This window comes from Sceloporus occidentalis, unplaced genomic scaffold, assembly GCF_023333645.1.
Source record: "Sceloporus occidentalis isolate IW3139 unplaced genomic scaffold, rSceOcc1.0.p SCAF_6, whole genome shotgun sequence".
In the NCBI taxonomy this organism is placed as follows: Eukaryota; Metazoa; Chordata; class Lepidosauria; order Squamata; family Phrynosomatidae; genus Sceloporus; species Sceloporus occidentalis.
This window is the reverse complement of record NW_028316986.1, coordinates 96,120,649-96,134,197: the sequence shown is the minus strand read 5'-3', so window position 1 is coordinate 96,134,197 and position 13,549 is coordinate 96,120,649. Positions and strand designations below refer to the sequence as shown.

General features: G+C 40.3%; 1 protein-coding gene across 2 annotated transcripts in view; it reads left to right on the top strand.

Moving 5' to 3' along the window:
- NCOA7 (nuclear receptor coactivator 7) overlaps positions 1-13,549 on the top strand; it is a 110,049-nt gene that overhangs the window by 16,689 nt on the left and 79,811 nt on the right. For both annotated transcript variants that reach the window (XM_089530432.1, XM_089530431.1), the window contains one exon: positions 10,651-10,787. In XM_089530432.1, the coding sequence (XP_089386558.1) occupies positions 10,738-10,787 (50 nt within the window). In that variant the 5' untranslated portion in view covers positions 10,651-10,737. The remainder of the gene's footprint in view (positions 1-10,650; positions 10,788-13,549) is intronic.

The window sequence follows — 13,549 nt, the reverse complement described above, 5'->3', positions numbered from 1 at the left end:
TCTCCTTCATGGGACCTAAATAGTTACAAATATTCCCTGCATGCATTTGTGTTTAGAGTAACCTGACTCTAGCATAGGCCCTAACAACTTCTGTTGTGTAGTGTTGCAGGCGTTTTAGTACATTTAGTACCATGGGGGCTTTAACTACCGGGAGAGGGAGGCAGTTCTTCATTTGTATAGTTGCCTCCACTGTTAGGAGTCAACACTAACCGTTGTGGGATTTGAAAGTGCACATTCTCTTTGTGTGAAAGTGCACATTCAGAAATCTGCCTTTTCCGTGTGTTTTTCAGCTTTTTGAGTGTGCGTATCACAAGGAGGAATTAGTCTTGTAAGCAGACATGGTGACGTGGGTGTAACAGGCAGTGGCAAAGTGAGGGCACTGGTTCCATAAGAATTCTTTTCTACAGATAAATTTTCCTTCAGTTCCCATATTTCCAGCATTCCAGAGAGTGAGTGGTTGAAAATTGTTCACGCTTAAAACTCTTTATTTGCAGAGGTGCAGAATCCTTATTTGGAAGGGACAATGCATTCTCCTCCCCCATAGCTATAATCCTGATATTGACCCAATAAACTTATTTATTAGAACATTTTAATGCTGCCGTTTGGTCATCACACAAAACACAAAAAGAAAGGATGAAATGAGTTTAAAATACAGTTCAAAAAAGAACATCACAGCAGTAGGGAAAACAAAAATGTATTGTATATTAAAAACAAAAGTTGCAGTTTTATTTCTTTAACGGAATATTTGAAGTTTAAGAGGGATGGACTCCATTAAGGCTCCCTAGAGAAGGGTTCCAGAATTTGGGTGCTGCAGGAGAAAAGGCCCCTCCCTGTCTTCTATGTCTTGTGTCCAACCAAGCATACAGTACCTCTGAAGGTGGTGGGTCATTCAGATCAAAGTCAGTTGAATCTGAATCATATGGCAGATTATGATCATTCATGCATACTGGTCCCATGTAATTTAGGATTTTGTAGATAAGAACTAACAAGAGATCAGTCTGCCTGCTCCATTTTGCATCTAAAGAAATTTCTGGATGCTTATCAAAGGCAGCTCTATGTAGACTGCATTGCAGTAATCAAATGTGAATATGACTAAAGCGTGTCTGATAGTGACCAGACATATTTTATCTTGGAATGGATCATAGAATCATAGAGTTGGAAGAGACCTCAAGGGCCACCCAGTGAATAGTTGCTGCACGAGTACACCAGTCAAAATAGAAAGAGATACAAATTGATGAGTTAATAGATGCTTACTGTACAGTATTTATTCATTGTAATTTTGCAACACATAAATGAAGGTGTGCTTCTTGGTAGTGTTTCAGTTTATTCATGGCAACCAAATACAGGTTATAGTCATCAGATTACAAAATTAATTAATTATCTTGGTAGTGACCGTTGGCCATTGAACATTCTTGTAGTTTAACCTTACTAGTTACACATGACACTCTGCTGTTTAGCTATCTTTGGAATGGAGCCAGTGTGATTAGGTTTAAAATGCAGGGATCTTGCAGCTGCTTTGCTTGATGCTTCATTACTGGGGGCAGTTTGTAAAGTGGTTTGTGTAGTTGTAATGAATCATACTAATGGCTTGAGTGCCTGCAGGCTGAAGTACTAGCTAATGCACTAATACCACTCAGAGTTCCTTTGTTTCATTCCTTTCTGTAGCTACTAATTTCAGGAGTGCAGTGATTAGAGTGAGCCTGATTATTCTAGGTTTTTTTTAAACTTGAAGTTGCTTAATATCTTGCAGTCTCCTCCCTGAAGTCTATAAGAAAATATTTTCAACCATTTTTCTGAACCTAAACTTCTCAGAATCTAAGGCTGCTGCCACACTGTAGAATTAATATAATTTGATACCGCTTTAACTACCATGACTCCATCCCATGGAATCCTGGGATTTCTAATTTGTTGTGGCACCAGAGTTCTCTGATAGAGAAGGCTAAATATCTCACAAAACTACAAATCTCAGACTCTGATAGCATTAAACCATGGCAGTTAATGTGGTGTCAGACTGCATTAATTCTGCAGTGTGGCACTAGCCATAGACAGTGTTTGCCAATCTGCTGCTGTCCATATAGGTTGGACTACAGTTCTCATCATCCCCACCCAGCAAGACCAGTACTGTTACATCTGTAGTATAACATGTGTGTAAGGCATCATGCTGAGGGAAGCTGATGTAAGAATTAAAATATGCCTCGTTTCCAAAAGGTTTAACTATTTTCCTTATGGGATAGGTGACCTTGTGAGTTACTGGAGGAAGATGTTTGGAATATGCCAAAGCCTATGGCTTACTATGCTTACTCTGACAATGATGGGTGCCTGATGGCAGCATAGTGACTATAATAAAGGAAGATAGGAAATCAAATGGAGTTCATTTGACTTGTCAATAATTTTTCCTACTGTGAGAAACAAGGGGTGAATCTACACTGTAGAAGTAATTCAATTTGATGCCACTTTAACTGTCATGGCTCCATCCCACAGAATTCTGGGACTTGTAGTTTTGTGAGGCATGAGCACAATGGCAGAGAAGGCTAAAGACCTTGTAAAACTACAAATCCCAAGTTTCCATAGGATGGAGCTATAGTACTTAAGGTGGTGTCACACTGCATTATTTCTACACTGTAGATGTGCCCAAGGTTAGTTGGGAGACGTACCTCTTGTGAAATTCAGTTTTACCTTGATTAACATGGAATGTAACCAAGTCCTTGTTTACACGATGAAGGAAGAGGTGACTGGCTGGAGACAACCTCACCCCCCATGAGAAATTTCAAGTATTTCAGTGGCATCTATTTGCTGTAAAGGGGACAAGCTTATTTTTTTTTCTCAAGGTCTGCTCTTCATTCTGTATAAACCTTTTCAGTTTATGGACTGGAACAATAGTACATGTTAATGGGAAAAGGCAGTTGTGAGGGCAGCTCTGCTTATAAGACAGCTGATAAATGTTTTTACAACTGAACACTGTTGTGTAAGAGTATGTGGAGTGACTCTTCCTGCAAGCACTGTCAACTCATTTCTTAATTTACTATTCTGCAGTAACCAAAGAAATGAGGGCTGTTCTAGTTCATTTAGAGTCTCCTAAACGAATATATTACTTGCCAGCTTGACTTGTAGTGGTATTTACGTGGACTATGGAATTGTATTCAAATGGCAATATGCTTGAAATGCCCTATCCCTTTGGTGAGACTCCTTTTCTGCCTCAGGAAATGCACTCATCTTTTTGCCTGTGTGGATGGAAGATTGCTCTCTCCTCACCTTAAGAAAAATAGTGTTTATGATGCATATGAGAACCAATGTAGTGTAGTAGTTTGAGCATTGGATTGCAAGTCAGGGCTTGGCCATGAAAACTCACTGGGAGATTTTGAGCGAGCTATATTCTCTCAGCTCAGAGGAGGGCAAAGGCAAACCCCCTCGGAACAGATCTTGCTGAGAAAACCCTGTGATTATGTTTATGACAACCTTAGGGTTGCCATAAACTATGAAACAACTTGAAGGCACACAAGACCAATGAAATCCATAGATTCAGTGTGCTGTGCATTTACAAAATTACTACTGAAACAGGGCTGGGGATGGTGTAACCCTCCAGATGTTGTTGATCTGCAGATTGTATGACCACTGACCATTGTCAGTTTTGACTAGGGCTGATGGAAGTTGCAGTCCAACAAGGCTTCCAGGTCACACATTTCTCGCCATAGACATAAACCATAGTTTTCCAGATTTTGCTGACTTAAGACCCTAGAGATTGTTTGCCTACAACTCTTATCATCTTTGTCCATTCAGCATGCTGGATAGGAACAATGAGACTTGTAATCTAACAACATCTAGGCACCCCATGCTGGAATTTCTGGCTTAGATGTTTTAGGAATAAACTGTGGTGAGTGTTGAGCTCACAGTCTGAACACTTCTGCCTGGTACACATGGGCGGAAAGCAGCGTACTGGTGCCAATTCTAGGGTGTGGGAGCGTGCAGCAACTGCATGCTCCCGAACTCTAGCATGTAACAGCGACACCATCTTTATGCAGCGCCATCCACACGGTGTGCGCATCGATGACATCGTGCATGCACAGCATCCAAACTGGGCGGTGCACGCGTGACATCACTGTTACGCCCCAGGACGCTAATGGCACCTTGGCAGAGTCGCCGGAAGGAGCTGCATTTCGCAACTCCTTTTTCGGTCGGATTGTTGCTGCGTCTGTGCGGTTGCTGTGGCAGTGATATGGGGCAGAAAGGGGTGGAGTCTCGCCACCCGTTCCTGCCTGTCTGTACCAGGCCTTTCTTTCCTTCTTCTTTGTGTATGAAAGACCAGCAAAATCTTCCAGACAAATCAGTTTCATACTTCCTAAAAATCTAAACATTTGTGGTTTGTTCCAGCTGCTTTCAGTTAAAACAAATTAGGATCAAAAAATAGAAAATAAGCAATTTTACCATTCTGTTGTTGCTTAGCCACTGTAATTGTACATATGTGATGAACCTGGAAATAACCAATGCATGTTAAATGAGCTTGAGAATGCACTCATGGAGCAGAAGGAAAATAGTCTTTTCAGATCTCAGCTCAGTGCAGCGAGGGAAGTCACATATGAACCCACTGAAAATGCAAAATTAATTTTTATGTAGCAATCCTGAATTTTCTCAAGTAGCATATATTTAGCATTTTGGTTTGTTCTGCATGCTGTGCTTTAGTACACTGTGCACAGTGTGTTGGAGTTAAAGTTGTCATGGAAACCTTAACTTTTGCTTTATAATGTTGATAATCTGTGTGGGGTTTAACTGCCTTCCATTCTTTCTCTTTTTCTTTAAAAATAAGCATTCTCTAGGCATTACTGAGTTGCCATAGTAGTAGTTTCTAGGTTCTCTTCTTCGTCTTTTTGGCATACTCAATTCATTGCACCACATGAAGGTACTTCTATGATATTTTATTCCTGATAGCTATAACTGTTTTTGGCAAATGTTTTTAAAATTAGCTTGCAAGTACAGGTTGAGTCTCCTAGAATTATAAAATCCAAAATACTCCAGAAACCAAAACTATTTTCATGGATGGCTAAGACAGTGACACATTTGTTTTCTGATGGTTCGGTGTACACAAGCCTTGTTTCATGCACAAAATTATTTAATATGTTGCATAAAATTCCCTTCAGGCTTTGGGTATAAGGTGCAGCTGCAGTGTCCCTTCGGAGTTAAAATGGGCACCAGCAGACCGCCATTTTTGGGCAGTCTGTACCGGGCCTAAGCCTTGCAAACATTTTCCAAGGATGATTTTTTTTTACCAGCCTTATGGTCTCCATTTTGGTGTTTGCTTTTTGTAACATCCTGGGGATAGCTGGTGAGGCAGGCTTTTTTACTTTCCCCCTTTTTCTGTTTTGCTCCTTCTGTGTAGTAACAGATTCTAGGGACAGCTGCTATTTACTTGCCTGTTGTAAGTAGGGACACACAGGCCCCAAACAGACAGGCCAAAATAAAGCTGCTTTGGGTCACTTCGGAGGTATGTTGTTTAAATGATGCATGCATCCTAAGGGTCTGGAAGCTGCACCAAAGCCACGCTCCAGTCCAAAATGTAAAAAGTTATTAAACTCTAAAAAAAGTAAAACAAGTTTAATTTTTTATTTTTATAGAAAATCCAACACATTATACAATGGAACAATCAGTTTTCAAAAGTGTTGAAACTTATAGGTAGGATGCCAGTCTAACTTCTCTGAAAGCCTAGGGGCAGCCACTGAGAAGGCCCTCTTCTGTGTTCCTACCAGATGTGCCTGTGGGGGGGGTGGGGTGGGACAGAGAGAAAGACCTCTGCAGAAGATTTCAAAGTACAATCTGATTTGTTGTCCAAATACGAAATAAAACCTCTGAAAGGGAGACCAACCTACCTGCGATTAAGCCCTCTTGAGCTCAGTGAGACTTGTAAGAAGATACATATAGGGTTGTTCTGCCACTGTACTGAAAAGAAACATACAGACATCTACACCTCTATATTATCTTTTTGGTGGATATATTTTTTATTCAATTGTATGCTATAGCATCATCTGTAACAACCATTCCCCAAAGATACAGAGTAACATTAAAGTTTAAATGACATTAAATGTCAAATGTGTTTTCTTAGTCATCCAAAGGGACCTGAACCACTTATCTATTATCCATTTATTCAGAATATTGAGTTAAAGCCTGATTTTCTGTTTAAATGAATTAAATTTGTGTGTCTTGCGGCTGAACACTATAAATGTAACATAAAAAAATATCATGAGTTATATTTATTATTGTGCAAACTATGGCTGTTTAGTGTAACAACAAAATAGCAAAAACAGTTGCTTCCATGCTATGCTCTTCCAGGAAGAATCTTCCTAGTCATTACCAGCACTTGCTTCTGGGAAGGTCTAGATATTCATGTAAATAATTTTGCTTTAGTGTGTATAGAGAGAAATCCTCTCTATACACTATACTATTAATTTTACACTGGCACCACTAAGTTGCTGATTATGTAATATAAACAGACAGCATATCTTATGTAGTTTAAGAGTTCAGAGACATAGCAGTCCTAGTCTGGAGGAGTTTAAGAGATTAATGCAATTGTAATAAGTTGCTTTGTCTTCAAATACAGTTGTGTCTTATAATTTCTTCTGAGTTCACTTGTTGAAAAAAAGAGGGTCAACGTGTCTTTAAAACAAAATAAAGTCTTTTGAGTTTTAATTTTTTAAAAAATCCTGACAAGAGGCATACTTTACTATTCAGAGACTTGAGAAAAGGTATATATATGCGGAAAATGGTGGCTGAGAGACCAGCACACTTCTTGCCCTTTGTAGACTGATATTGCACCTGAAGCCTCTGAGGCTCCCATTGACCAAGCAACAAATTGGTGGAAGGAGCTCTAGTCTGGAGGCGGCCCAAACATTCAATCATATGTCACAGAGTGTTTAAATTTATAGCATTACGGATAACAAGCATCCATGTTTTTCTTAAAACGTTTTAGTGATATTCCTGTATTTTAATGTTGTGCCCACTCATTAAGCTGGCAGCTCCTCTTGAGTTTCCAGGCTCATTTGTGGTTACTCCATTCTGCCTGAAGAATGAATGGAATCAACTGTGTCTTCCTCAGATTGCTACTAGCTGTATGGCATTTCTGTGGCCCATTCATTCTTAGAGAACTGTAGTGTTGTTCCTAAATTGATTATAGATAATTAGATGGATTTCCTAGCTTGGAATTGATGTCATGGTTAATCTGGTCAGACAAACAACAATGGACTGTACATTTCCTTGCATTTCAACACAGACTGCTACTTAATTTGCAGAAATGGAATTTAAGTGGTTAAAGTACACCAATAAAAGCATTTGTGCTATATTTCTTTCCACAGTTGCCAGTGCCCACAATTTTCACACCATGGTTCTTAAAAGCTATATTGTATCTTGGAAGCTGCTCAGGGGCTTCTTGTTAACATGGATCAGAAGACACCAGAAAGTTTGCTCCACCATGAATGATCTTCATCTGTTATGCTGATGACCAAGAATTTAGTCAAAATTAGGGAAAATTACTTTTGGATTACAGCTTCCATAACCTTCCATGAGGATGGATAACACCCAAGCCTGTGGTGGATTCTGGCTGTTATAGTCCAAAGAGTAACTTTTTCTGAACTTTGGATTTAATTTTGGCCAGGAGTTGGCAGAAGATAGACGGGCTAAAAAGTATGCGCAGAGCGTGTACTAGGGTTAAGACGGGGCGGTGCGGAAGCACTGCCCTAACCCTAGTGCACACTGCGCATGCACAAAATGGTGGCGGCCGTTCCACATGGCCGCCGCCATCGATACATGACGACTGTGCCACCTCCAAATGAGGCAGCGCGGTTGTGACATATTGGGGGCGCGGCAGGGCGCCTAGGGCGCCCTTTCCACAACCCTGGAAGGAGCTCCGTTTCGGTGCTCTTTCCTGGTTTGGTCCGCTGGGTGCAGCCTTCAGACGGCTGCGCCCAGCGGACCAAAGGTGAAAGGGGCCAAACGGCCCCTTTCTCCTTCTCCCCGCCACCGCGGGGTGTCCTTGGGGCTTGAAGCCCCAAGGACACCCCTTTCCAGGCTGCGTGGAAGGGGCCTTTTGCCGCTTCCCTGCAGCCCGGAAAGCGGCGGATCAGGGCTTCAGCGGCTGCCGCTCTGGTCGCTGAGGCCCCTATCCGGCGGGGAAAGGTGCGCCTACAGGCTGCCCCAAAGGGGCGGTCTGTAACGCGCCATAGATTGGAATCTGTGGGTAGATCTCTATTTTATTGTAGGCCAGCGAGGGTTTCTGACACCCAACTATTTAAGAATAGTAACCACTAAAATATTTCTCACCTAAATTCTATTTCTGTGAGTAGATGAAGAAAGGTTTTCTTCAGTGCAGCCTTTCCCAAGACAGGATTCTCCAGATGTATTAGGTGTCTCTAGGTATTTGGAACTTCAGCTCTGAGAATCCCTAAGCATTGATCCTACTGGTTGGGACTTCTTTTTAACAACTGGAGGACAGAATTTGGGAACTACTGTTTTAGATTACACCTCCCAGTATCCAAGCTACTATGCTGGTTGGGTATGACAGGAGTTGTAGCCTAGCATATTAGAAGCACTGTGTAAGGGAGAAGGACAAGTCTGACCATAAGTTAGTATTGAATAATACTGTATCCTAGAAATAGGTCTGCAATCCTTTTGAGCAAGCAAATATTCTATGGTTACTCTGGAATCCATACTTTTTACTCAACTAAAGTGAGAGTGATTTCTCCTGAAGGCAAAAAGTTTGAAAACCAGTGCTCTGTGCCTTAGCATATCTTTCTTTAAAAAAACAACACCAGATGTCAATTTTAGCTTGTTTAGAAAAACTTGTATGGAAACCTTGTAACAAATAATAATGACATCTGTTAGGGGGTTTATAAATATAATTATGGACCACATAATGCAGGAGAATCTCCCAGGCAGGTTGTGGCAACATCCATCTATTAAGAAGGAACTGTGGAATCTGTAATTATCTGAGACACAATATTTATTTCTGATATTGTAAACACTGATCAGAACAACTGCAAGCAATGTGTAACTCATTGGCAGCAGCTTTCAGGCACAGATGTTTGAAGACATTTTGCTGCTTGAGGCAAAGGACCAGATGGCACCATTCTCTGGCAGCCAACTGGACGGGCAATAGAACCTTGCTTCAGTACTGACAATGATGTAGGATTCCCCACCATACCTTAACTCTAGTTTAGAAGGAGCAGGACAGACTGTGTTAAACATAAAATATTGTCTACTAAAAGAGGTAATGGCCAGAGAGGAACAAATAGAAACAAGCTGGTCGACTGGCACATTACCTTCAAGCATCTGTACCTTAGGTGGTTGCATCACTCTGGTTAATAGTAGCACTAGCCCTGATTCAGTTTTAGATCAGTTGTGTCTTTCCATCCTTGGGTAATTTGTTGTTCCTTCAGAGATAAGATCATTAAAAGAGAGGAAGCTGTGAAAGAGAAAAGGCATCTTAGATATTGTTTCCTCTATTTCAAATGTCTACAGAAACCTTGTAACAAATAATGACAGTGTATGTATTCAGCTTATTGCTTGCTTTTCAAGGCAGGAGCTCCTGCTATTTCTGAAAAGTTGTCTGTTCTAAGAGGATGTGCCAGTGATCTAACACCAGAGAATGTATGAAGAGTACTTAATACTTTGGCTTCTTAGAATGGGTCCCTGCTTTTGAAAAGAATAGTTCTTCTAAGTTCCTGCCCATTTTAAAGTGTTTTACAGAGGCTTCAAAATGGGACCATTCATTCATTTATTTGCTGTGTTTTTCAAATTAATTGTCTAAAGCAGCTTTCCGTTAACATACACTCAATTTTTTAAAAATAACTTTAGGGAAAGTAATGGAAATCTGTATTAATCAAACTGATCATTGTTTTAGCTACAAGAATTACCAGTGGGTAACTGCTCTGTATTGTCATTGGAAAAGGGCAGCATAGCCACAATTTGAAAATTAAATTTAAGGAAAAAAAACACAGCTAAGGTTAAGAACCATCAGAAAAGAATAAAAATAGAAGAATCAAGTGGAGGATGTATTTGTCTGCTGATACTATCTAGACAGAAACGGGTTTCATTTCTTCTATTTAGCACTATGATGACTAATCTGTCTTTCCTTCCAGAGAGAAATGTATCAAGAAGTGAAGCAGCAGCAGCAGCAGCTTTCTTTCTTTCTCTGAATAAACCACTTGCATTTTATAATAGGTTTGCGTTAGGGTTGCCGTAAGTTGGAAACAACTTGAGGGCACACAACAACACCAAGCTTAGTTTTTCCCATATTTTGAAACCTTTCCCTAATGTTGGGAAAATAAGTTGTTGGAATTACAACTCTCAGAACTGCCCACCCAGGATGGTCATTGGCCATGGGGTAGCTGCCCTTTGACTTCACCATGTTTGATTCCATGTTTTCCATTATATGTGTGTGTGTAAAAATCCCAAGAGGAACCCCATGTTTACTTTTCTAAGAAACTAAGACTTCCCCTCCAGAGAACTGAGCTGTGACCATTTTTTTGTTTTTGGTTACAATAAGCTCCTTGTGACTTGCTTTGACTGGTTAAAATATGCTTGTTGTGGGGATTGGTGGTTTTAACTTTTATAAATAAGGTTGGCTGTTGTTGACACTTTTATTAACGGACTTCTTTTTCCTCTTCACAGGAACACATGTCCACATCTGTGGACATGAAGCAGTAACTGAAGGCAGGAAATCTCAGTTACTTCACCTTCCACTTTTCACAGTTTACTATGGAGACCAAAGAAGAAAAAAAAGAGAGAAGGCAAGGTTACTTTGCCCGGTAAGCACATGCTGTCCTTTCAATTGATTAGAAATGTATTTGTGCCTCCCTCTGCCCTAGCTCTTTGTGTCATAACAATTTAATCTAGGTCACAAAAGGACTCACAGTGTGGGTTCAAGACTGCCCTTTTCTACTTGCTGAGAGTGTTACAGTTTGTTTTCTTCTTCTGATTGTATCCTGAGTTTTCATCTTATCTCTCAATGATATAGTGGTGGGGTTGGGGGTAGGCCTGGCTTTCTTAGTAGATCTTTCAATGATTTCACAGTAATAATAATAATAATAATAATAATAGATTTTATTTTTATCCCGCTTTTCCGCAATGATCAAAGCAGTTTACAGATTAAAATTCAACATAAAAATACATACATATCAGTAAATTATTAGATGTTTGGAGCAACACTAGCAGCAACAATTTCTTTTGCATCCCATCCTGCCCTAAATGATCTTGCTGAAATGAAGAAAGCTAGTATAACCAGGTGTGGTTTAGAGTGTGGAAGGTTTGTCAGCCATACAATTTTGTTAGTTTTAATAAATTCCTGGAGTGAGTATTTCTAAGTGGTGTGTCTTCAATCCCAGATTATGTTTGGTGTATCTGGTGGTTTTAGTAAAAGGCAAATAGTTGCCATAGGTCTCTACCCTTAGTTGCAGATTGCTCTGAATCTATTTTGTTTTGTTTTATTAGCAGCATCTGTTGGATCCTAACTTTAGAGTCCTTGTTTCTGCTTATCCCTAATGGAAACAAAGTATAGTGAGTAGATAGGTTACACTTCATGCTGTAAGCAGTAAATATCTTACAGAATAAAGAAATGAAAGAACTGCTTTCTTTCTTTTTCTTTATTTTGCAAGATTTTTGTTGTCTGCTTTCCCCCATCATGTGCATTTCTCTCACCTCCCTTTTGGAGTAACACTGGAGTAAGTTTTGATTTTGTAAGCACAATGGCTGCATACTGTAAATATATTTTTATCAGCCAGTTGATCTTTGTTTTACTTTCAGCTGAAACCCATTGTGTAGGTTATCATGGAGTGACTGATCAGTTGTAGAAAAGCTTGTGGGCCTTGTACTGGGGACCTTGTAGCCTGAGGCTGTGAACGGGTTTGGTGAGCTATTTTGGACTGTGTCCTCACAGAATCTTAGGGTTAAAAGAGATCTTAGTCATCTAACCTAACTTATTGCTTGATAGGAAAAATCCCATGCTTGGGCATTTGCAGCTGATTGACATCTGGTCTCTACCAAAAAGCCTCTATTGAGGGAGAGCCTACTATTACCCTAAATTGGGGTGAGCAATATATAGCCTTCTAAATGTTGTTAAATTGGCACATCCCGGGATTATTTACCATAAACTAGAAATGCTGGAAGTGGCTGAACAATAACATCTGGAAAGCTGCACAGTTGCCCACCTTGGCTCTAACTTCTAGCTTCTGTTCCTGAACACTAATTACCATCTAGAAATCTTTCCCAATTTTATGATAAACTAGAAAATTTGGCAGAAATAAAACAAAATAGAGACAAATGCAAGTTTGAAGATGACACAAAACTGGGAGACATAGGCCTGTTACAGACTGCCAAAATAAAGCTGCTTCGGGTCTCTTTGGAGGTATGCTATTTAAATGATGCATGGGTTCTAAGAGTCCGGAGTTCGCACCAAAGCCACACTCCATTCCTAAGCACTGGAGTGCAGCTTTTGGTGCAGCTTCCGGATTCTTAGGATGCATGCATCATTTAAATAGCATACCTCCAAAGAGACATGAAGCAGCTTTATTTTGGCAGTCTGTAACAGGCCACTATTAGCACATTGGAATATAGGAATACAATTCAAAGGGACCTAGATAAACTAGAAAATTAGACAGAATTTAATACAATGTAATTCAGTAGTAAAAAATGCATAACTCTACATCTAGCCCACAAAAACCACATGCACAGCTATAGGATGGTGTGAGGTGGGTACATGGCTCAGCAGTACTACATGCAAAAAGGACCTTGCAATTATTGTTGATCATAAGTTGAATGTGAGCCAGCAGTGTGATGTTGCAGCAAAGAAGGCAAATGTTATTTTAACCTGCATTAATAGAAACATAGTTTTCAAGTCAAGGGAAGTTATAGTCCTACTATATTCTGAGCTGGTCAAACCTCATCTGGAGCACTGTGTTCAGTTCTGAGCACCTCATTTTAAGAAGGATATAGAGAAGTTGGAGCAGATACAGAGAAGGACACTGAGAATGTTAAGAGATACAGAGAGAAAAACATATGAAAAAAGGTTCAAGGAGCTGACCATATTCAGTTTGATGAAGAGAAGACTGAGGGGTGACATAATTGGACTCTTTAAATACCTCAAGGGCTGTCACAGAGAGGAGGGTGCAGGCCTGTTTTCTGCTGCCCCAGAGGGTAGGAACAGGTCTAGTGAGTTGAAGTTATAGGAAGGTAGATTTTGATTGAACATTAGAAGGAACTTATTGACAATAAGGACAGTTTGGTAATGGAACCCATTGGCTAGAGTGATAGTGCGGTTTCCTCCTCTGGACATCTTCAGAAAGAGGCTGAACAGCTACCTGCTGGGGATGCTTTAATTGGAGGCCCTGCACTGAGCAGCAGATTGTAATTAATGGCCCATCAGGCCCCTTCCAACTCTATGGTTCAATGATTCGCTTTACAGTACAGTGGACTCTTCCCATTCATGGGGGTTTAGTTCTCACGGATGGTCATGGCCCATATTATTCAATGGAAGATGACATGCACGCATCAGTGTCAACATGTCCATCTGCAC